The 22,206-nt window shown below is 67.1% G+C and overlaps 1 protein-coding gene across 1 annotated transcript; it reads left to right on the top strand.

Moving 5' to 3' along the window:
• Window positions 1-520: 520 nt before the first annotated feature.
• On the top strand, window positions 521-20,651 carry EFNA3 (ephrin A3). Its single transcript, XM_044991796.1, has 5 exons — window positions 521-816; window positions 18,026-18,315; window positions 18,839-18,904; window positions 19,097-19,174; window positions 19,558-20,651. The coding sequence occupies exons 1-5, from the start codon at window positions 701-703 to the stop codon at window positions 19,677-19,679; spliced, it is 672 nt and encodes a 223-aa protein (XP_044847731.1). The 5' UTR covers window positions 521-700; the 3' UTR covers window positions 19,680-20,651.
• Window positions 20,652-22,206: the final 1,555 nt, after the last annotated feature.

Here is a 22,206-nt window from a genome sequence, read left to right on the forward strand (position 1 = left end):
CTGCACGACAGACAATTAATAATAAAGTGTCGCAAACGAAGCAGTTGTGGAATCAGGCACAAACCCGGCCAGGAGGGAAATGTGTGAAGACAAACAAATGCCTCTCTCTCTCTCTCCTGTCCTGCAGGGGAAAGCGCCTGTGGGAGCCGCAGTGGGATGTGGGGAAAGGAGCATCCTTGTGACCTGCTGCTAAACAGAGACCATCCCTGTTTTACAGATGGGGAAACTGAGGCATGATTCGCCCGAGGCACAGCAGGGAGGGGGGCCCTGGCTCCCAGGCTTGTGCTCAGGCCATCAGCTGCTCTCTGCCAGAGCCCAGAGCGGGGGGCTCAGAGGGAGCTTGGGGTGTGGGGCCAGGAGGGGGGTCAGCATGCCCAGCAGCGGGTCATGATCCCCTGGCACAGAGGGGAAGCTGAGCCCCGCCCTCAGGGCTCCACCCCAAGGTGCGCCCCCTGGGCTGGGGGGAAGGGAAGAATTGCATGAACAAGGCACCCCTCTCTGGGCACAGAGCAGCGCGCGCGGGCCCCCCCGGACTGTGAACGCGCCGCGGGAGCGCGCAGGGAAGGGGCGGGCCCGGGAGCGCGCAGGGGGCGGAGCTCGGCGCTGGGCTCGGGAGCTGGCGGCTCCGGCTCGGTTCCATTCATCGGGTCGCGCTGGGCTCCGCCGAGGACGCGAGGATTTAGCGCCGCTGCAGGGCAGGATGGCTGCTCGGCTGGCCGCGCTCCTGCCTCTGCTCCCGCTGCTGCTCCTCAGCCAGGGGCCGGCGGGGACCGTCTGCAACCGGCACGCGGTGCACTGGAACAGCTCCAACCCGCAGTGAGTCCCGGGGCCCGGGCTGGGGGCGCACGGGGGCGCAGGAAGGAGGACGTTGCTGGGGGGCCGGGATGCACACCAGGGGGAGGGGCTCCATGCACTAGGGGGCTGGGGGAGAGGGGCGCACGCATCTGGGGAGCGGCGACTGGGCGCGCCTGGGGGGGCTCCAGGACCCCCACCCGTGCAGCTGTGTGTGTAGTGGGGAGGGGGGGACGCGTCGGTCTTGGAGGAAGCGGCTCCTCCGTGCGGGCCGGGGGGAGTCTCGGGAGGTCCCGGGCCGCCCCCTGCCCCTGGCTGGCCCCTGCCCTGCCCCCCGTCCCGCCGTGAAGGGGCCGCAGCCCGGGGTGGTGGGGGCGCGAGGGGCCGGGTCAGGACGGGGGCTGTGCGCGGAGAGGCAGGGGGCGGCCCTGCAGCGCCGGGCACGGTGCATGGCGCGTTCAGCGCCGGGGCGAGCGGTGCACAAGCCCCCTCCGAGGCTATGGCACGTGTCCCCCCCCACCCCGCCGGGCCGCGGCGTTCTGCCCTTTGCAGGGGCTGGACTATCCGGGCAGGGCCGTGGGGAGCTGGGGCGGCCCCCACGGGCGGGTGGAGGGGCCCCGGCGGTGCCCGTGGGTTTAGCCGCTGCCTGTTCTCCGCTGCGCGGGCGGGGCGGTGTGTGTGGGGGGTGTTTATTGCAAGCGGAAGGTACCTGGGGAGCTGGTGCCAGAGGGCCCCGAGCATCCATAGGGTCTGTCGCCTGGGCGGTGTCTGGGTCTCACGGGGGGGCGGTCACCAAACGGCCTCGCTTCCCAGGGGTGAGCTGGGGCTGGACTCGCTGGCTCCGGCCCTGCTGGGTGGACCTGTCCCGAGCCGTTCCCCTGGGCTGGGGGGGGGGGGGGGCTGGGAGAGAGCCCAGGGTTGGGGGGGCTGGGAGAGAGCCCTAGGCTGGGGGGGTTGCGCTGGGAGAGAGCCCAGGGTGCGGGGGGGTGTCCCCTGGGCTGGGGGGGTTGCGCTGGGAGAGAGCCCAGGGTGTGGGGGGGTGTCCCCTGGGCTGGGGGGGTGCGCTGGGAGAGAGCCCAGGGCGCGGGGGGGTGTCCCCTGGGCTGTGGGGGTGCGCTGGGAGAGAGCCCAGGGCGTGGAGGTCCCCTGGGCTGGGCTGTCACTGAGTCCCACGTAGGGTGGATGGCTCTGTCTGAACATGCCCCGGGAGGCTGGGTGCATGGATCCCGCAGGAGCTGGGTGAGTCAAAGCCACGCGCCAGCCCACGCCTGCCTGGGGGAGCCACTGGGCCCGTGTGTCCGGCCGTCTGCCCCCCGGTGCGCACAGACAGACGGCGTCTCGCTCCCTGACTGTCTGGGGCGGGCACGGGGGCGACACCCACTGGTTGCAGGCGGCAGGGGAGGCTGGCAGGGAAAGGGGCTGGGGTGCCTGCTGGCTGTTTGCCCTGCAGGCCGGGCAGGGCATTGGAGGGGTCCTGGCCCCCATGGGGCTGCCGGCGTGGCCCCCCGGCAGCATAGGCGAGGCGACGCAGGCGAGACCCTAGGAATGAGCTGTCCGCAGATACAGGCTGATAGAATGGGGCCTGGGCACGCTGGGGGGCCACCCCCACTCTCAGCTGCTGCCTCCCTCTGCCCTGCATGGGTCACTTTAGGCTCTGGACTCCTGGGGCCCAGCTGCCCTGTCCTGCGGCTCTGTGGGGTGGGGCGCAGGCGGCTGGAGGGGTCACAAAGCCAGCGCTTCAGACCAGTCAATAGGATTTGTAAGTGAAGATCTAACGATTGCTGGCGTGTTCGGAGCTGCTGTGAGCAGAGCTGCAGGGAGCCCAGCCGATCGATCGATGGCCGGGAGCAAAGCAACCCCCTCTGCGTTGTTCACTCCCTGTCGTTCGGGGCTGGGGGCAGCTGGCGGGTTGCAGCCGGGAAAGCCCAGGTCACCGCACTGCCATGGTAGAACCAGGGGCTAGTCCAGGCCGCAGTGGTGCAGGGATGGGCAGCACGGCGTGGGCTTTGCCGGGGGTGTGAAATGGGCACAGGATGGCTGGGCATATGGGGGTGTCCCACCAGCCAGGCCTGGGGAAGGGAGGTGCACAAACCCAGCCACCTCGCCCTGCACTGGGGGGAGGAACGGGACACTGGCTCTTAGCGAAACGCAGCCTGCGCCACCCCGGTTCCGTTTGCAGGGGGAATCAATAATGAACGGGGGAGGGCTCCAAGTCCATCTTTCTGCCGTGCCGGTTCGGGGGGGTGCCCCCCCCCATCTGTCTGGCACTCCCCCGCTCTCCGTGTCTCTTTGTCCGAGGAGGGAGCGTTCCCCGGGCAGCGCCTTCCCTGCCCATTCAGATTGTGTCGTGAGGCGGAAGCGCAGGCCCCATAAATTGCGCGTGTGTGTGAGACGTGCGGAGCCGAGCAGCAGCACAATGGCGAAGTGGCTGGCTCACCTCGGCACGGGCGCCTTTCAGAGGGACCTTCCCGCTCGCCCCTGCCTTAGCCAGGCCCCGGTGACCCAGCCCCAGGGCTCCTGCCAGGGCCCCCAGCCCCAGATTTCCCAGCTCTGCCCGCCCGGTGTCCCTGGAAGTTCCCTTGTCAGCACTGGTGTGACAGGCTCAGCCTGGTGCATCCTCAGTGGGGCCATGTCCGCAGGGTTCTCCCCACCCGTGAGCCACCCGGGCTGGAGGGATCTGGGCTGTTCACCTTGGTGATAAAATGCCTTCCAGGAGAGCCAGCGCTGGCCCTTCCGCCCCTCCGAGCCCCAGGGCAGAGGGGAGGGAGGAACCCCAAAGTGAGCCGGTCAGCCCCCCTCTCAACGCTTGCACCCATAGGGCCCAGCGTGGGGCACGACAGGAGCTGGCTCCCAGGCAGGGGTGGCTGCGGCAGTCCCGTTCCTGGGCGCGCTGAAGCGCTGATATTTATGGCCAGGCAGTGCGGCAGGTTGGACTCGGTTACAACCGTGCGGCAAAGCATCAGGATTAGAGAGAAATGACGGGGGGCGTTCGGCTCCCTGGGCTGCGGGGCACAAATCCTGACACCCCCAGTGGGATCAGCTCCTTGGGGGCCTGCGCGCCCCTCCTTCCAGGGGAGAGTGCCAGCTGCAGCCTTCCAGCCCCTTGGTCCTGGTGTGCCAGGACTGGCGCGGCTCCTGCGTCCCGGATTGCCGAGGGGGTGAGACTCCCCGAATCCAGCACTCGCCCCATCCTGAGGCCCTGGGGCTCCAGGCTAGCAGCAGCTGTGTGTGTGTGTCCCCTTGGGGGGTGGGGGGTTACTCCCTCCGCTCCTCCCCCTGCCCCCCAGGCTGCTGTGTCTCCCTCCACAGGGGCATGAGGGGGTTATCAGCTCCAGCATCCAATGCCCTGCCTTGGCCCAATCCCCACCAGCATCACAGGCCCCCCGGGCACCAGCCGCTCCCTTCGGGCCCTGGCCACGCCCACTCTGAGCGGAACCAATTGCCCTTGTCCCTGCTGGGCGCCTGCTGCTCCAGGCCCAGGAGTGGCCAAGCTCTCGGCTCCCGGGCAGGGCGCTTTGTGCTCTGCCCGGCCCCTCCTCTGGGGCTGCCCACCGGGGGTAACTCCTCACTGCACCTCCCTCCAGCCGCCCCAGAGCCGTAACGAACGATGCTGGGGACCCCACGAGGGGGCTGAGGGGCGCTGGGATGGCAGACCCCAGCCTCTGCCGCCTGTGCCCAGGAATTGGGGGAGGGGGGTGCAGCACGTTCTGTCATGTTCTCTGCGTGGGGCTGGGCATTTGGGCGCTCTGCCTGCATTGCCCCGGCTGGTGCCTGTCCTCGCCCTGCCTGGGCAGGTGGGTTTGGCTTGTCGGTCCCGACCCTCCCCGGGCAGAGGCCTGTGCGGGGCTGGCGCAGTGCTGGGCAGGCGTGGCTGTGACTGCAGCGCAGAACGAGCCTGGAAGCTGAGGGGCGGCCTCGCGGGGGAGGGGGGATATGGGCTGCACCCCCGGCCATCGTGCAGGTTCCTGCCCTGTTGACTCTGCTGGGGATTGAACCCCTCATGGGGGGTGGAGTTGGCTCCTGATGGCTTCTCCTTTTGCAGCGTTTCTGGGGTCCCTGGTGCAGAGCAGTGGGGGAAGAGCTGCGTGTCATGCAGTGGCTGGGTTGGACCCAGCTCTGCTGGGGGCAGAGTGTACGTGGGGAGAGGGGTGCGGCTGCCTGGGGGCTCCGTCTCTGGGCGAGGCAGGTGTATGCTCCCAGGGGCAGTGGCCAGGGCCAGGTGGGAGGTAAATGCAGCTGAACCCTGTGAGTGGCCCGACCGTGGGGGGCTCAGTCCCAGTGCAAGGAGCAGACCCGACCCCCCCCCCCACAAGGCCCCGGGTGAGCGACTGGCACCAGATGGAGCTGGATGAACTGGAGAGCGCAGTGGGAGCCCCTGGGGGCTAAAGGAGCCGAGCCCCAGCCCGCCGAGGGGGGCAGCCCATGCTAGACACATACTGGAGTGGGGGGAGCTGGGCCAGGGGAGGCATCTCTCAGGGGGCGGGAACCCCAGCGCTGTGGGCGGGGGCTGAGCTGGGTGAGCGGGTTCCCAGGGGGTGGGATGGGAGGAGGCGGGCTCTGGCACATAGTCTCTTGCCCAAGTGGCCATCGAGTGCAGCCCCCAGTGCTGAGCAGGGCCACAGAAACCTGGAGCATCCCTGGCAGGGCTTTGTCTGGGGGGGCGGGGGGAGTCCCCTGGCCTCCCTGCTCCAGAGCGTAATTCGCCTTCGCGCCTGATGCCTGCCCTGCACCTCCCTGGCGTTGTAACAGCCCGTCCCGGATCTGCAGGCTGCTCTCACCCCCCCACCCCCGGCCTGAACGTGTCCCGTTTTCTTGTCGGGGGGCCCCAGGCCACTGGGCCCGTCTGCCTGCCTCCCCCTCCCGGCCGCAGGGTGCCGCGGGTCTGTTACGTACAGGTGTGTGTGGGAGCGGGGTGTGGTGCTGTCATAGGCAGGGCAATGGGGCAAAGGTAGCCATTGGGGGCGGGCCTGTGGGGTTCTGGGAAGGGGACAAGCCGTGCTGCCAGGAGAAGGGGGAGTGGGGCACTGCCCCAGCAGGCTGCCCTAGCTCGGAGTACATGGCACGTCCTGAGCCAAGCGGCTTCCCACGGGTGCACCTGGGTCAGCTGAGTTCCTGCCTAACGTCCCCTGGCTCCTGCCCCAGCAGCCATTGGGACACGCCCCTGCCCTGGGTGCAGCCCCTGCCTGCCCCATGCTTGCTTGGGGGGGGGTTGCTGTGGGGGCACAGGCAGCCTGCGGCCAAGGCAGTGTCCTGGAGCGGGTGCTGTGCGGGACTGGGGGCCTGAGAGCAGGGCTGGGCCAGCCCCAGAGCCAGGCTTTGATCTTCTCGTCTGGGCTGCCAGATGTGGCTGCATCCGCCCCACAGGCAGGGCTCGGGGTGTCATTGGGAAGCCCATCTGCACCCCTCCAATATTTCCATCATTTCACCCCCCTGGGGAGCTGTCTGGGGGGGAGGGGAAGCAAGCTCACCCTGAATGGCCACTCAGGGGGACGCCTGGTGCAGCCAGGGACTGTCCCATCTCCCTGTGCGGCGGGGTCCCTGGAGCTTCCCCCCCGCAACCAGCTGCGTGGAGCCCCTGGGCAGCAAAGCAGCCCCTCCTGCCCGTGTCTGTCAGTCTGGGCCGTCCGTAGCCCTGCAGCGACCCCGCCCCACCACGTCTGCATGGTGCTCTGGGCAGAGGCCCTGTGTGCCGGGGGCGCGTGGGGGGAGGCTGGCAGCTCACCCTGTGTGGCGAGTGTCGATCCCACCACCCTGAGGCCCAGCGTGAGAGCGGGGTGGGGGGGAATCCAGCTGCGCTGTGCCGGGGGGCGGGACAAGGACAGGTGCAGGGCTTGGGGGGCAGACACAGGGAGGGGGATGGGGGGAGCCCAGTGACCCTGGGCATCCAAGTGTGTGGTGGCTTGAGCTGAGCGGGGGCCTGGTCGTGGAGCCCCCCAGGGCGGGGGATGGCTTGGGCCTCGTGTGCAGCCCCCCAGCAGCCGTTCAAGGCAGCTTGTCTCTGGCTGGTTCTGCGCCGAAGGCAGCGGGAGCGACCGAGGGAGACCCAGAGAGCCCTTGAGAGCAGCAGCACTGGGGGTGGGAGGGGGCTGCTCTCTCCGCTGGCCTCCTGGCAGCGCTGTGCCCACTGGGGGGCAAGGGGGCTCCTCGAATTGGAAGTGGAGCTCATGGGTCAGACCGGTGACTCGGGAGCCAGGACTCCTGGGTTCTGTCCCCAGCTTGGGGTCTGGGTCCAAGGAAGGGGCAAAGCAGGCGGAGGCTCGGGTGCGAGGCCCCAGCAGACAGCCTGGAGACTGCCCAGCAGTGGAGGGCTGGCTCCGGAGCCAGGGAAAGGCCCAAAAGCGGATCCCTTCCCAGTGGGGGGCGCAGCACAGGCAGGCAGCCAGGGTTACCGGCACAGTGGCTGGCTGTGTGCCCTGCATTGCAGTGACCCCTGGGGTCCTAGCGGGGAACTAGGGGTGCCAGGGGGCTGTCACACCCCCTGGCTGGAGTGAGAGACCCTCTGCCCCTTCCTGGGCACCAGTCTGCCCTGTACTCCAGGCCCAGCCCCAGCCCCAGCCCCACAGATCATTGCCCTGTGCAGCACCGAGGGAGGGTGGGGACGGCTGTGGGGGGAGCTCCTGGCTACTCCAGGGTTGGCCTTTCCCAGTGGGGGGCATTGTGGGGAGTTGGGTGGGGGTGCTGGCTGTGGGGGCAGCTGTGAGGCGAGGGCCTGCTGGGGAGCAGTCTCCTGGCTGTGGGGTGGATGTTCCCAGCAGCGGGTCCTGTGGGTCATGCTCCAGTGGGGGAGGGGAGGGCTGTGGGGCACTGGCTGTGGGGCACGCTCCAGCGGGGGAGGGAAGGGCTGTGGGGCACTGTCTGTGGAGCATGCTCCAGTGGGCAGGGGAGGGCTATGGGGGGCATTCCAGTGGGGGAGGGAAGGGCTGTGGGGCACGCTCCAGCGGGGCAGGGGAGGGCTATGGGGGGCGCTCCATAGGGGGGGGCTGTGGGTCGTGCTCCAGCGGGGGAGGGAAGGGCTGTGGGGCACTGGCTGCGGGTCGTGCTCCAGCGGGGGAGGGAAGGGCTGTGGGGCACTGGCTGTGGGGCACGCTCCAGCGGGGGCGGGAGGCTGTGGGGGGCGCTCCAGTGGGGAGGGGAGGGCTATGGGGGGCGCTCCAGCAGGGGGGGCTGTGGGGTGCTGGCTATGGGGGGCGCTCCAGCAGGGGGGCTGTGGGGTGCTGGCTATGGGGGGCGCTCCAGCAGGGGGGGCTGTGGGGTGCTGGCTATGGGGGGCGCTCCAGCAGGGGGGCTGTGGGGTGCTGCTGTGCAGCCCCAGGCAGGGGAGGGTGATGTTTTCCACTTTACAGCCTGTAATTACCTCGCCCGGCCTGGCCACGCAGCCCATCCCTGGGATCCCACGCACGGTGGGTGTGGCTCGGTCCTTGACTCAGGGCAGCTCCAACATGGAGCCAGGCTCCTTCCCTCCCTGGGCTCCCACAGCTCGGAGGGGACTGAACGGTGCTTGGCCAGGTGGGCAGCTCTGAGCCACCGTGTGCTGACATCCCTGTGGGGCACAGAGCCCTTCCTGCAGCAGCCTGAGTGCTCCCTCCCGTGGCCGGATCCAGGGGCCTGGCAGGCGGGAGTGGGGTGTGCTGGGTGCCAGGCTGTGGGAGGAGCTGGTGCCCGTGGGGTTAAGGGTGTTCACCGAAAGTGCCCAGTGAGTCACGGCATGTTTGCAGGGCTTGGTGGGGGGATGAGGGTGCTGCTGCATGGCAGGGGGTGGGGTCCGAGACCAGGCCAGGCTGCAGGTTGATGACCCCTGGGGTTGGGGCAGCCTATGCTTGGGGCTGGTGGGGAGGGGACTGGTGTGTCACCTGGGAGGGACGTCCTTGCCTCATGTGAGCAGTGGCAGGGTGTAGTGGGCATGGGGCAGGCTGTGAGGGGGTGCACAGTGCCAGGGTGCCATAAGCATGGGGCTCATGGTGCCAGGGTGCCATGGAGACAGATTGCAAAGGGGGCACATGGTGCAGGAGCCCATGGGCATGGGGCGGGTTGCTAGGGGGCCTGCGGTGCCAGGGTCAGGCACGGGGCGGGTTGCAAAGGGGGCACATGGTGCCATGGGCAGGAGCAGGTTACGAGGGGGCATGCGGTGCCAGGGTGCCATGGACAAGGGGCAGGTTACGAGGGGGCATGTGGTGCCAGGTGCCATGGACAAGGGGCAGGTTGCCAGTGGGCGAGTGGTGCCAGGGTGCCAGGGGCAAGGGGTAGGTTGCAAGGGGGTGTGCGGTGCTGGAGTGAATCCACTTGCTCCTGTCCTGGCCAGTAATTGAGTCGCTGCTTGTGGATTGATCGTTTAATTAAAACCCAATTAAAAAGCTCATTGATCTTGTTAGCAAAGCCAGGAAGGTTTGGGCTTTACCAGAGATTAAAAGGATTGAGGGGCCGCGGGGGTGGAGGCGCAGGGAGCTGGGGGAGCCGGTGGGCTCTGGGGAGCTGAGCCCAGGCACTGTGGGTGGGTGGCGCCACTCTCTTCGCACCCAGCCCCTCGGCCAAGTGTCGGGGAAGCCTGGGGTGTGGGGGGAGAGGCCCCTGGCGTGGCTGTTCACGGTGCATGTGCGGTGCGTGTTGGTGCTGCATACTGTGTGTGACTTGCAGACGGGCCAGGAGCGTGTCCGTGTGCTCGTGGGGGGGCTCTGCGTGTGCACGGCTCTGCGGTGACAACGCGTGTTGCATGCACAGCGTGTCTGGAGCACCGTGCGCGCGCATGTGGCTGTCTGCCCCTGGGTGTGTGTCTGGGGGGGCGGTGCCCTCGGCAAGGGGGGCGCTGCTGGCGACTGTCTGGGCTGTACTCCCTGGTGCTGGGTGTCTGTCTGGCAGCGGGTCTGTGCTGCTGGCTTCACCTGGCCCCGCCAGTCGATGCGGCTTTGCCTCTGGCTGCCGCAGGACATGGCTGAAAGGGGCACGTAAATCAGTGGCACTTTTTTGTTCCCCAGCCAATCGCTGAGCCCTGGCTGCACCGACAGGGCCCAGCTTCCGGAGCCAGACAAAGGGGCTGTGTGGCTGGGGAGGGGTCGCCTGGTGTCTCCGAGGGGCCTGAGCTGGGCCCTGCGGGAGGGAGGTGCCCGGGGTCTCCTGGCTCTCTCTGCCGCCCAGGCCCCCTCCGGCTGTGCCACTGCTGCTTGGCTTCAGAGAGTAGTCGCCCCTGGTGCATGGTGCTGGCCCGGCGGGGTGGCCCGGCTGCTGGGAGCGCTGCACTGCACCATGCGTTCGCCAGCGCGTAGTCATCAGCCCGCATTTATTGCACAGATGGGAGCAGAGCAGCCACCAGGCTGGGCTTGCCAGGTAGCCAGTGTCCTGCCGGTGCCGGGCCCAGGCGGTGCTCAGGAGGGTCCACCGGGGGAGTCTATCTGCCCAGGATGACGGAAGGTGCCGCTGCCTTGCAAAGCTCTGTTCCAGAAACGCAGCCGTGCAGAAGTGATGCAGCCCATTCCGCTCCTGCGCTTAACCCTTCGGGAGCCACGATCTGGAGCTGGCAGAGCCCACGCGCTGCCTGCAGCCGGGGTGTCCTGGAGACTGTCAGCCAAGGTCGATCATGGCCTGGGGGGCAGGCCCTGGAACAGCAGCCGCGGTTTGTGCAGCGTCTGGGGCTGCCTGCCCGCAGGGTGGGGGGTCCTGTGTGGGAAGGGGCTGGGGCACCCCTTCCCCGCCAGGAGCTGGAGCAGGATGGGGCTGAAAGCGGAGCTTGTGGATGGTGCCTTCTCGGATTGGGGCACCCTGGGCCCGTGTGCTGTCGGCTGCCAGGGTTGGGCCGGGCTCTTGCTGAGTGTGTCTGTCCCAGACGCTCCCCGGTCGTGCTGTGGGTGCAAAGCCGGGAGGGCAAGTAGGGAGCTGTGAACCATGGTGGGAAGTGGCCTGTTCATTCCGGATTCCTGCCCACTCGCCTGCTGGGGCTCAGGGCGATGGACCCGTGCGGGAGGGAGCGGGGAGAGTCCCCGGTGGGACCTGTGATTCCAGGGACATAGGGCTGTGGAGTCGGCTGCTGGGTGCGGAGCCCTGCTGGGGCTGCCGGGTTAATGGGGGCAGACGGTGGCTGGGGCAGCAGCAGCTTCTTCTCAGCGTCTGTGCAACGTGCCCAGGCTGCATCGCCAATTTTGGGCCGCTGGTCGGCTGATGAGCTTGCCTGGGCCGGGTTCTGGCGGGGAGCTTAGTGTGAGCCACTCGGCCAAAAGACTGACTAGAACATGGGGCAGGACCCCTGGCTGCAGGGGGGGATGCTGGCTAGCGCAGCCCGAGCCACTCCCAGCAGGGGGCACTGTGGGGAGTGGGGGGCGGTGAGTGCTGGCTGCAGGGGGAGATCCCGGCTAGCTCAGCCCCAGCCACTCCCAGCAGGGGGCGCTGTGGGGGGCAGGGGAGAAGTGCTGGCAGTAGGGGGAGATCCTGGCTAGCGCAGCCCCAGCCACTCCCAGCAGGGGGCGCTGTGGGGGGCAGGGGAGAAGTGCTGGCAGTAGGGGGAGATCCTGGCTAGCTCAGCCCCAGCCACTCCCAGCAGGGGGCGCTGTGGGGGGCAGGGGAGAAGTGCTGGCAGTAGGGGGAGATCCTGGCTAGCGCAGCCCCAGCCACTCCCAGCAGGGGGCGCTGTGGGGGGCAGGGGAGAAGTGCTGGCAGTAGGGGGAGATCCTGGCTAGCGCAGCCCCAGCCACTCCCAGCAGGAGGCGCTGTAGGGGGCAGGGAGGAAGTGCTGGCAGTAGGGGAAGATCCTGGCTAGCGCAGCCCCAGCCACTCCCAGCAGGAGGCGCTGTGGGGGGCAGGGAGGAAGTGCCGGCTGCGGGGGGAGATCCCAGCCACTCCCAGCAGGAGGCGCTGTAGGGGGCAGGGGAGAAGTGCTGGCAGTAGGGGGAGATCCTGGCTAGCGCAGCCCCAGCCACTCCCAGCAGGAGGCACTGTAGGGGGCAGGGAGGAAGTGCCGGCTGCAGGGGGAGATCCCAGCCACTCCCAGCAGGAGGCGCTGTAGGGGGCAGGGGGGAAGTGCTGGCTGCAGGGGGAGATCCCGGCTGCCCCAGCCACTCCCAGCAGGGGGCGCTGTGGGGAGCGGGGGGAGCTCCCAGTGCCTCCATCGTGTACAGGAGCTCTCACCCTTGCTGCCCCATTGAATGCCTGCAGACTCTCCCCAGCCCTGCGAGGGGCTTGCCCACGGGGTGGGGCACGCTGTGCCAGGGCCCTTGGAAGCCGCCCGGCCTCACCCCCAGTGCACCAGTGGGACACCAGCCCCACCAGCCTGTTGCTCCAGCAGCGTTAGCTGGAGGCAGATGACACTTGGGAAATGCCCCCTCCCCCTCCAGGGACCGTGGCCTCCCTGCAGGGCTGGCAGAGGGGCTCCTTAACAAGGCTGTTTATCAGGAGCTGGCTCTAATGGGCCCCTGGGGGAGGGGCGCTCTCCTGGGGATCGGGCCCAGCTCTAGGGCAGAGCAGGGCAGGCTGGGCTGCTGTCCTCCCTGGGGCAGCCCAAGCAGGGCCTGGAGCAGATGGAGGCTGTTGTTCCTGCCCTCGGTGGCTCCGACCTGGGCTGTGGGGCCCTGGGGGCTTGTTCCGTGGCTGGGCCCGGGCAGGGGCCCTGGGCTCCGGGAGCCACCAGCCAAGTTGTGCAGTGAAACCTGCAGGGGAGATGGTGGGGGAGTGGGGCTCCGCGAGCCGGGTGGTGTCAGCCCAGGGGGCTGGACCCCCAGCTGGTCAGTTGGGCCGGCGCGCTCCTGCCTGCCGCCCCGGGTCCCACGCAGAGTTAATTACACGTTTCTCTCAGGGCTCGGGGCTGTTTCTTTAATAACGAGCCTTTTTCTCGTTTCACACTACATCAAAGGCAGCACATGAAAGGTCTCTGGCTCCACGCTGGAGCGTCACCTCGCTGGCGCTGGGGGAGGAATTACCCATCAGCGCCAGGCCTGGCTTCAGGCCCTCGTTCAGTGGGGACTGGCGGAGCTGCAGGGGCAGCGCGCGGGTGAGGCTGTGGGGTCTTCGCACCGTGTGGCATTCACAGGGCCAAGCCCTGCTCCTGCTGCCCAGCCACCCCCTGGTCCCTGTTGCTTCACTAGGGACTACCCTGCCACTGGGCCGGATGGGGTTGCACAGGGTGAGCCGAAGCCCCGCCGGTCTCCCCAACGCCTGCAGGCCCCCTCCCCGATAACCGCTGCCTGCCTCTGTGCCCTCATCTGTGGGGGTGGGGGAGTCTGCCTGAGCCCCGGAGGGGAGCACCCAGGGTAACCAGGCATTGCCATGGGTGCTAGGAGAGATGGGTGATCGATGATTGGGCGGCGGTGGCTTGGGAAGTTGGAGGGGGGAAAACTGGGTCACTGTGTCTCCCCGGAGCTCCAGTGTGTCTGGGGCAGGGCACCCGTCCAGCGATGTCGGCATGAATCTGTCTTCCACAGGCCATGGCTTGCTGCTGAGCACACAGGACTGCTGGGTTCTCCTAACGCCTCCTGTGCTGGGGGAGTGTTCACCATCTGCCCCTTTGCATCAGTAGTGGCTTGGGGCCCACATGAGATCCAGGGTCAGGGAGGGGATCCAGCCTGGTGCCTATCTCGGGGTCTCATGTCCCAGCTCCCGGCTAGGTCGCTCGGGGAGGCAGAGACGGGCAGGGAGTACAGGGCACGGAGCCATCCCTTTGGCACTTGGCATTGCTGCTCAGAGAGACTCTCTTCCTCACTCCCTTCACGGGCTCAGGGAGGTAAGAACGGCCATCCTGGGTCCAGCTAACCCAGGCTTCTGTCTGTGACACCGGCCGGTGCCAGATGGTTCCCAGGGAATGAACAGAACAGGGCGTTATCCGGTGATCCACCCCCTGTCGTCCAGTCCCAGGCAGTCAAGTTGAGGGACACCCAGAGCATGGGGGTGCATCCCTGACCGTCCTGGCTAACGACCATTGATGGACCTGTCCTCCAGGAACGTGTCCAGTCTCTTCTGAACCCAGTTGTACTTTAGGCCTGAACAACATCCCCTGGCAATGAGTTCCACAGGTGTGTTGCGTGATGTACTTCCTTGCGTTTTAAACCTGCTGCCTGTTAATTTCATTGGGTGGCCCCTGGTTCTTGTTATGTGAAGGGGTAAATAATGCTTCCCTCTTTGCTTTCCCCACACCAGTGATTTACAGCCCTCTGTCATATCCCCCGGAGTCGGCTCTTTTCCAACCTGAACAGTCCCAGATTTAATCTCTGACCTAACCCCAACCCCAACCCGTTCTATCCCCTGATGGGTTTTGTGGCCCTTCTCTGCACCTTTTCCAATCTTAATGCATCGTTCTGTGATGGGACGTGCCTTCTGGGCTCCAGGCGGGCTTGGCCTGGGTTTTCCTGGGAGGGGGGGAGCCGGTGGTACGAGGCGGGGCCCTGCCCTGACATCCATTGCAGAGCGCCAGACCCTGGCACCGTGGTACAGGGCCAACAAGCACCGGAGAGGGCAGCAGGGCGGGTTACTGGGAGAAACAGGGCAGCTTGGCTCCCTTCGCCCTGGGATCAAGAGGGGTCAGGGCGGTTCTGCCAGAGGTCTGCTGGGGGAGGGCAGAGGGGTGTTTGGGAGCCGCTGCCCCTGTGCCAGCTGGGCATGGGGTATGGAGGTTCGGCCTCCTTTGTTTGAGCTCCCAGGGCCAGTGTCCATGTCCCTGTCGCTGGCTGAGCTGTGTGGAGGGTTCTCTCCATCCCCCAGTGGGGCACAGGGGCTGGTACAAGCGTAGAAGCCCTGGGTGCTGCTGGGCTCGGTGCCCTGCCTGCAGCCAGCCTGCGCCTCCAGATGGCCGGCCTGGGCTGCGGGAGGGGCTGGACGTCTGATGCTTTGGCCGCCCAGGCTGAGCAAAGCCGTGTACCCCCGTCCCCCTGGCAGGGCAGAGCAGAGCTGGAGGTTGGGGAATGGGGAGCCATGGCCCCGAGGGGGATGCATTATGGCTCCCGGGGGGAGCAGGAGGGTGGAGGGGGAGGCTTGCAGGGACCTGAGCATAGACAGATTGACAGCTCTGGTGTCCCTCTCCTCTCTGCTCAGCGCGCCCGGGGAGCAGCAGGAGCAGGGAACGCAGTGGGTGAACCCAGGGTAGGGCTTTGACCTGCCCCTCCCACAGCCCACCTGGCAGCACCCCCAGGAAAAGTTAGCCTGGCCCCCTGCGTTCCCTGCTCTGCACATGCCACACGGCCAGACGCTGGCCGGCCAGACACGCCCTGGCTTGTGCCCAGCACTGCCTAGAATATTCCTGTTCCTTTCCGGCCACCTCGCTAGCGGGGTGACGGAGACAGAGTGGGAGGTGCTGTGATACGAGCCGGGGCTGGAGGGATCCCGCACCAGGGAGATGAAGAACGCAGGAGCTGCGCTGAGCTAGACGCTGGCTTGGGCCGATGGTCAGAGTCCCTGCAAGCTAGGAAGGGGCCGGCTGGGATAAGACACAATTCTGGCAGTACCAGGGGGCATGGCCAGGGCGGGACGCGAAGGGGAGTGCGTGGGGGTTGTGCCAGCATCTCCTAGCCTGGCCAGGAAGCCTGGCCAGCGATCCAAGCCCTGGAGCAGGGCTTCGCGGACTCAGTCCTCTCTAACCTTCTTGCCCCATTTCTGGCAGGCCCTACTCTCAGCTGAGCTGGGTGGTGCCCAGGCATGCGCCAGCCTGGAGGAGCAGATTGCCAGGTGTTGGGGGGTCAATGCCTGTCAGAGAGATGTGGTGCCGGGAGGGTGGATTTGAAGTTCCATTGCACGGCCCGGCTCTGTCTGGGCCTTGGGTGCAGCTGGGACAGAGGGGGAAGGGATTGAGCGGGTGGGGGCCAGCAGCAAACGCTCCAGGGTCCCCCGATGGGCCCCAGGGCGGTCGGGCAATGGTGTAAATGGACCAGCCCTAGGCCCCATGGGCCGAGCTCCCAGGCTCCTGCCGGGACTCCGGGGTTCCACCCGTCTGGCCCCCGCTCAGCCCAGCGCTGGGAGCAGCGGGCGGGCTCGTGGCCTGGGCCTAGAGCCGTGGCTCCGGTCCGCGTGCGGAGCCGGCACTCTGCGTTGCCTGCTCCCAGCGGAGCGCAGGAGCGGCGGGTCAGCGTGTCGGCTGGGAGGATTATCACAGGCCGGGCCGGATTAGGAGCGTCGGAGTCTCTCCTGAGTGGATCTGAGGGGATTGCTGCCGTAATCGATGTAAATGAGGCTCCCGCAGGGCCACCCTTTACGGGATTAACGCAGTAACGGGATTAGTTGGAACAGGGTGAAAAATCCTTTCTCTGAGCCACGGCGTGTGGCAGGGCTGGGAACCCCCCCTCCTCCGTGCAGCGCTGTGCTCCAGAGCGGGGGCTGGCAGCCGGGGCTGCCCCCCACTCCTCGCCAGCTCCTGGGGGGGGGAGGAGAGCTCCGGGGTGCAGCCCGTTGGGCTAACGTCCCTTTGTTATGTCCCCTGCTTTGCATTTGATTCTGTTTGGCAGTGATGCAAGGCCCCCCAGGCCTGTCTCCTGGCTACAGCAGTTAGCACGGCCCAACGGACACCCCGCATACTGTGGGGCTGGAACAGAGGGTGTAATTACTCTGGCATCTATAGACTGGGCTCCGGGGTAAATGGAGGGGGCAGGCGCAGGGCTGGGGGCAGTGGGGCCCGCTGTGGGTCACTGGGAGATGCTGTGAGCTGGAGCTGGATGGGCCAGCTGCGTGGGGGTGGGGCTCCCATCTCACCCTCTCTATCAGCTCATAGTTCGAAGGTGCCATTGCTCCCCCCAGCCTGCACCACTGGGGTGCCAGGACTCCCTCCTTGGCCATGCCGCCCGGGGGGGGGTGTCATCCCTGTGTGGTGAGTGCGGGGTGGGGGTTGCTGTGACCCGGGGGCCTGCAGGTGGCAGCCTGTGTCCGAGAAATAGAGGGGACCTGGGCGAGGGGTGGGTGGGTGGGTGGATGCTCAGTGGGGGGTGCTATTGAGGAAGGAGCTCTGGGGGAGGGAGGCTGCTCCTGTGGGGTGTGGGGTTGTGAGCTCCGGGGGGGCGGGGGAGCTCTGTGCAGCCGTGGGGTTGGCAGGAGTGGCCCATTGCTCTGCCCTGTGGCAAATGCCCACCCACCGCACCCGTTTGCGGCTGGGTCGCTGCTGGTGCCCGGGGCAGCCCACTGCCAGCTTCTTCCCACCCCCGCTGCGTGGCCTCTGACTGGGGCAGGCCGCACGGGGCTGTTGCCGGCTCTGGGCCCTGCCCCACACACTGCGAGAGCTTGGGGGGCTCCGGCCCACACCAGACCTTGGGCCGGTGGCAGTGTTGATGGCAGAGGCCAGGTGTGGACTGGACAGGAGCCCCCATCCCCTCCCCACACCAGCGCCGCCTCCTGGGAGGGGCTGGGCCCGAGCTGCTGTCGCCTGGTTCCCTCGGTCGCAGTGTGTGTGTGGGGGGGGGGGAATAGCCAGAGCCCCGGCTGGTGGAGGTGGCCGCTGGGAGGGTCTGTGCTAAGGACTGGGGGGTCTGGGAGGTCACGGCATTGGGGGAGGGGATCAGTTCTGGCGCCGGTGCCCAGCGTCGCTCTGTGACCCGTGGTGCAGCCTCCCACTGAGACCCCATTACCGCAGTGTGGGCACCACGGAGGCAGCCCCTGTAGGTCTGCGGGGGGGGCTGTGTGTGGATTCGCCTGGGGGAGCTGCCTGGCAGCTGCTTTAGTGCAGGGAGAGCCTTACCGAGACCTTGGTCTTCAGATGATGCAGGGGGGCAGGGAGGTGCCCCTTGATTCTGACCCCCAGGCCCCAGCTCCCCTTGACAGCTCTGCCTGCGCCCCTCAATTCGGACCCGCAGCCCCTCTTCCGAGCCACTGCTCAGACGGATCGTGGTGGTTTTGATGCTGATTGTGAGTCAGTGCCTGGTGTCTGGAGGGGCAGGCAGGTGTCTGAGCCCCCGGGGACGGGGGAGGGGGGGTCCCAACTCCATGAATGTGAGGATTGGTGCTGCCTCTAGTGGCAGCTGGGAAAATGGCCCCCAGCAGGCCCCCCCTTCTCCACCCTGCCCTGTGCCCAGGCCCTGACAGGGGAAAGGGTGAAGCCCCTGGCCTGGGAGAAACCCCTGGGCCTTGTACAAAGCCAGGGGCCTGGGCAGCTGCAGTTCCCAGCTGGTCCCTGCCCCGCGTCTGAGGTCTGTCTGGGAGGGGGTGGTTTGTAGAGGCTGGTGGTTGGGCACAGGGATGTGGGTGTGAATCCCTTCCCTGCAGGTGTGGGGCGGGGTGGGGGGTAGCATGGCAGGGTGGGGGCCCTGGGTGGGTCCTGCCTGCCCCCTGACACTCGCTCTCCCCCCAGCCTGCACCAGGAGGGCTACACGGTGCAGGTGAACGTCAACGACTACCTGGACATCTACTGCCCGCACTACAACGACTCGGTGCCCGTGCACAGGATGGAGCAGTACGTGCTCTACATGGTGAACGCAGAGGGCTACCGTACCTGCAATGCCAGCCAGGGCTTCAAGCGTTGGGAGTGCAACCGGCCCCACGCGCCCCACAGCCCCATCAAGTTCTCGGAGAAGTTCCAGCGGTACAGCGCCTTCTCGCTGGGCTACGAGTTCCACGCCGGCCACGAGTACTACTACATCTGTATGTGGGGGCCGGGGGGGCAAGCAGGGGGTGCTGGAAGGGCAGGGAAGCCAGCTGGGGGTGCTGGGGGGTAGTGGGGCCAAGAGGGGGTCTGATGGGGAGGGGGTGCAGGGAGCAGCCTGGGGCATTGCCCGGGGAAGGGGGGGTTGGCTGGGAAGCCCCATCCCCTGGGCAGAGATGCCCCTTGCTCAGCTCTGCCAGGCTTGTGCGCTGAGCCCGGGGCAGCTGTAAGACCGGAGCTGCCTCTGCAAAGCAACGGGTTCTGCATTTTATTCAGTGCTCTCATCCCAGCCTCGGCCTGCAGCCCTGGGGCGCCAGGGAGTGAGGGATGGGGCAGGATCCTGGGGGGGGGGGACAGGCCCTGCGGGGGGGGGGCAAATCCGCAGCTGCGGTGTGGCCCCATGGCACCCCAGCAGCCTCCCTAAAGCCATGCCGGGCTCCCCCTAGGGGAAGCAGCCCCCTGTCCTGGCTGAGGGGGGCGTGGGGGCAGGTGTGATCTCAGGGCTCCCTCATTCTCTTGCAGCAACCCCGACGCACAATCACCGCCGGGCCTGTCTAAAGATGAAGGTGTTTGTGTGCTGCGCCTCCAGTGAGTACAGCCTTGCACGTGTGTGTGCAGGTGCCCGGGGGGCTGGGACAGGTGAAGGGGCTCTCGGGAGGGGGTATCGGGAGTGAGGGCGGCCCCAGGGGCAGCGGCTCCCCTGGCTCGTTAGTGCGGGGGGCTGGCCCTGAAAGCTCTCGGGGTGTCCCCTGGGCTGTGACTCTTCTCTCCTGCCTGCAGCCTCACACTCCGGGGAGAAGTCGGTGCCCACCCTCCCGCAGTTCACCATGGGGCCCGAGGTGAAGATTGAGGACTTGGGTGAGTGCAGGGCACCAGCGCAGCAGTACAGCGTGGGGCAGTGCCCCCCACAGCCAGCACTCCCGCCCCACCCCCACAGCGCCCCCTGCTGGGAGAGGCTGGGGTTGGACTAGCTGGGAGCTGCCCCCCCACCTGTGCTCCATCTTGCACCCCACAGCGCCCCCTGCTGGGAGAGGCTGGGGTTGGAATGGCCAGAAGATACCCCCTTCCTCTGCCTGCCCCCCACCCCCACAAACATACCCACCCACCATGTCTGAGCAGCATAAATGCCCCTGAACTCCCTTGCAGGGTCCCGGGCCCGGTGGGAACTCGTCCACACTGGGAGCTCGGCTCTGCATCCTGCCAGCCCGGTTCACTCACTCACTCTCTCTCTCTCTCCACAGATAACTTTAACCCCGAGAACCCCAAGCTGGAGAAAAGCATCAGCGGCACCAGCCCCAAGCGGGAACACTTGCCACTGGCTGTGGCCGCTGCATTTTTCCTAATGTCACTCTTGGCCTCCTAGCCTGGTGTCGGCCGGCCGGGGGGGCCTGGGCGCAGCTCCGCATAGCAGCTGCCCCCGCCCCCGGCGCTGGGACTTTGTCAGCAGCTGTTTGGAAAAGACAGAAGGGGGCAAGACAGGGGGAAGCCGGGTCCCCACCGCCCTGACACGGAACCGCGAGGCCCTGCTCTCTGTGCTGCTGCAGCCAGAGACCCAATTGAGCCGGTGCGGCAGGGCGCCAGAGGGATGTAGACTGGCCTGGGAGCTGCTGCGTGAGGACAAGGAGGGAGTTTGTCCTGCCCCCTCATCCACCTGAGCACAGGATCTGCCCCCGGACTCCAGCAACTGGCTCCTGTGGGGACTCGACTCAGCCCTTCTGGGAGTGGGGCATCCTGCGTGGCGAACCTCTGTGTGTCAGCCCCCACCGCGTCCTGGCAGCCTCCTGGCCCCATGGCAAATGCACAGGGCGTCTGTATCCGTCCCATCGCCTGGTGGCTCTACGTGGCTGGGCCGGGGGCTCTGTGGTGCCAGCCGGCCCTGGCCGTGGTTCGGGATACCCAGGCTGCAGGCTCCCTCCAGACGCTTGGCCGGGTCCATGTAGCCTGCAATGGACGAGCAGCGCCAGCCCCAGTGCGCGGGCTGTGGGGGGCAGGGCTCCCCAGGCCTGGGGGCTGTACATACCTATGTAGAGATCTATACATCCTGTACAGAGAGTGGCTATCGAGATAGATCTGTCTGTCTATCAGGCCCGTAGGCAGCAGCGCGGGCCCCGGACCGACCTGTACATAGTCAGAAAGTGTTGGATTCTCCTCGTCTTCTGTGAAGACCCAACCTATGCAAACGCACAGACACTTTTTGGGGGACAAAAAAGCAACTCGCCCTTTTTTCAAGTGCTTTGGCTGGTGATTTTCATATTCTGCTCTTAGTCTATAAAAAATAAAAGGATTAAAAAACAACCCCTGGGCTGCTTGGATTGGGGCCACAGGGTCCAGTGCCCTCGGGCGCAGCTGGCAGAGGCCTTTGACAAGCACTGCCAACTTCCTGGAACCAAAGCAGGCCCGCCCCCGCTTCCCGGATGGGCCCTCCCACCGTTACAGCTCCCCTGGTGCACTTGTGTGTGACAGCCACCCCAGTGCCTCTGCCAGGCCTGCCCAGCTTGCGTGGGGCTCAGCGCTGGGTCTGGCCCCTGGCACCCCAGGGTCTGGATGCCCTGAAGTCTGAATGGGTCCAGGAGGTGCTATTGCCCCCCCCTCGGCCCTCTGGGGGCTTTTGCTGGCCGTGTTCCCTGGCCCCCGCCTGGGGGAGCGGGTTCAGTCCAGGGCAGGCCCCTCCCTGTGCAAACAGCAGCTCCAAGGGCTGCCCACCTGCTTTGTCCGTGCACAAAGGGGCCATTCATGCCCCTGCGCTCAGCGCCGGGTGCCTGGGGCTGGCTGGCAGCGGGAGGTGACTCAGCCGCCCCGGTACCTGCTCTGCTCCTTGGGGGGCGGGAGGGGGCCTGCTCCAGCTCCCTGACCCTCTTGGCTCCTCCCTGGTGTCTCCAGGCCTGGAGGAGGCAGGAGTGGGGGCTGCCCTGGACTCCTGTGGGTCGGGGCGGGGCTGGCTCATGGGGAGAGTGGGCTTGGGGCAGGACACCTAAACAAGCACCCAGGGTCTCCTGTCACCAGGGACCTGGCGATTCCCGGCCCAGAGCCCAGCAGGGGAGCACCAGCCTCAGGTAACGCTGGGGGGGGGCAGGGAAGGTGGGGCTGGCCCCCCGGTAATGGGGCTCCAGCACTGCAAGGGGGGAGTGAGTGGGGAGGCATTGGGTGGGGGCTGGGAAGGTGACCCCTGGCACCTCCATTGGGCCCTTGCTTCATCCTCGTTGCCCCAGATCCTGACGTGTGGCAGGGGTGCTGGCTGGTCCCAGGGCACAGCAGCCTGGGTGGGACTGGCCTCTGGCACTCAGCCCCGGGGGCAGGGCGCCCTTACCCGTGTGGCTGGTGCCAGGCCGGGTGCCATGCAGGTGTGCGTGGGGCTGGCTGATAACGGCAGAGTCGGGGGAGCTGAGGCCAAAGCAGGGCCCCACCTGGGTGGTATGTTGCTCCCCCCTCGAGCTGGTGGGAGGAGAGGCGCAAAGCCAGCCTGGGACCTGCCCCCCTGCAGGGGCAAGGGGGCAGCGGAGTCCCACGGCAAACACAGGGGGCGGAGCAGAGTGTGGGCAGGAGCCCTGGTTAGCCCCGGGTACGTAGGTGCTGGAACTGGGGGGCTGCACCCCTGGCTTGAAGCGGTTCCCATTGTATCAGTGGCTCTCAGCATCCCCACCTGGGTATGTCTGTGTATGGGACTCGTCTGTCTCTGCGCATGAGCATATATGTTGTCACGCAGACGAGCATGTGTGTGATCGCGTGTCCCCGCACAGGACCACTGCTCTCCCTCCCCAACCCTGCCCAGTGACCCCAGGCCTGGCAGAGGTGGGAGATGTCCCCTCGGGGTAAGAGCTGGCACCAGGGGGTGCTGGGTAAGTGGCTCCCCCATCCCAGAGGGGCTCGGCCCAGCTGGGGTTGAGGGAATG

Source organism: Mauremys mutica, chromosome 17, assembly GCF_020497125.1.
Source record: "Mauremys mutica isolate MM-2020 ecotype Southern chromosome 17, ASM2049712v1, whole genome shotgun sequence".
NCBI lineage: Eukaryota > Metazoa > Chordata > Testudines > Geoemydidae > Mauremys > Mauremys mutica.

What these genes read in the sequence shown, in the direction of transcription:
- EFNA3 (XM_044991796.1), top strand. Translation starts at nt 701, where the DNA reads ATGGCTGCTCGGCTGGCCGCGCTCCTGCCTCTGCTCCCGCTGCTGCTC. An exon ending in CCACGAGTACTACTACATCT is followed by an intron (nt 18,316 to 18,838) that starts GTATGTGGGGGC and finishes ATTCTCTTGCAG; the next exon opens with CAACCCCGACGCACAATCAC. An exon ending in GTTTGTGTGCTGCGCCTCCA is followed by an intron (nt 18,905 to 19,096) that starts GTGAGTACAGCC and finishes TCCTGCCTGCAG; the next exon opens with CCTCACACTCCGGGGAGAAG.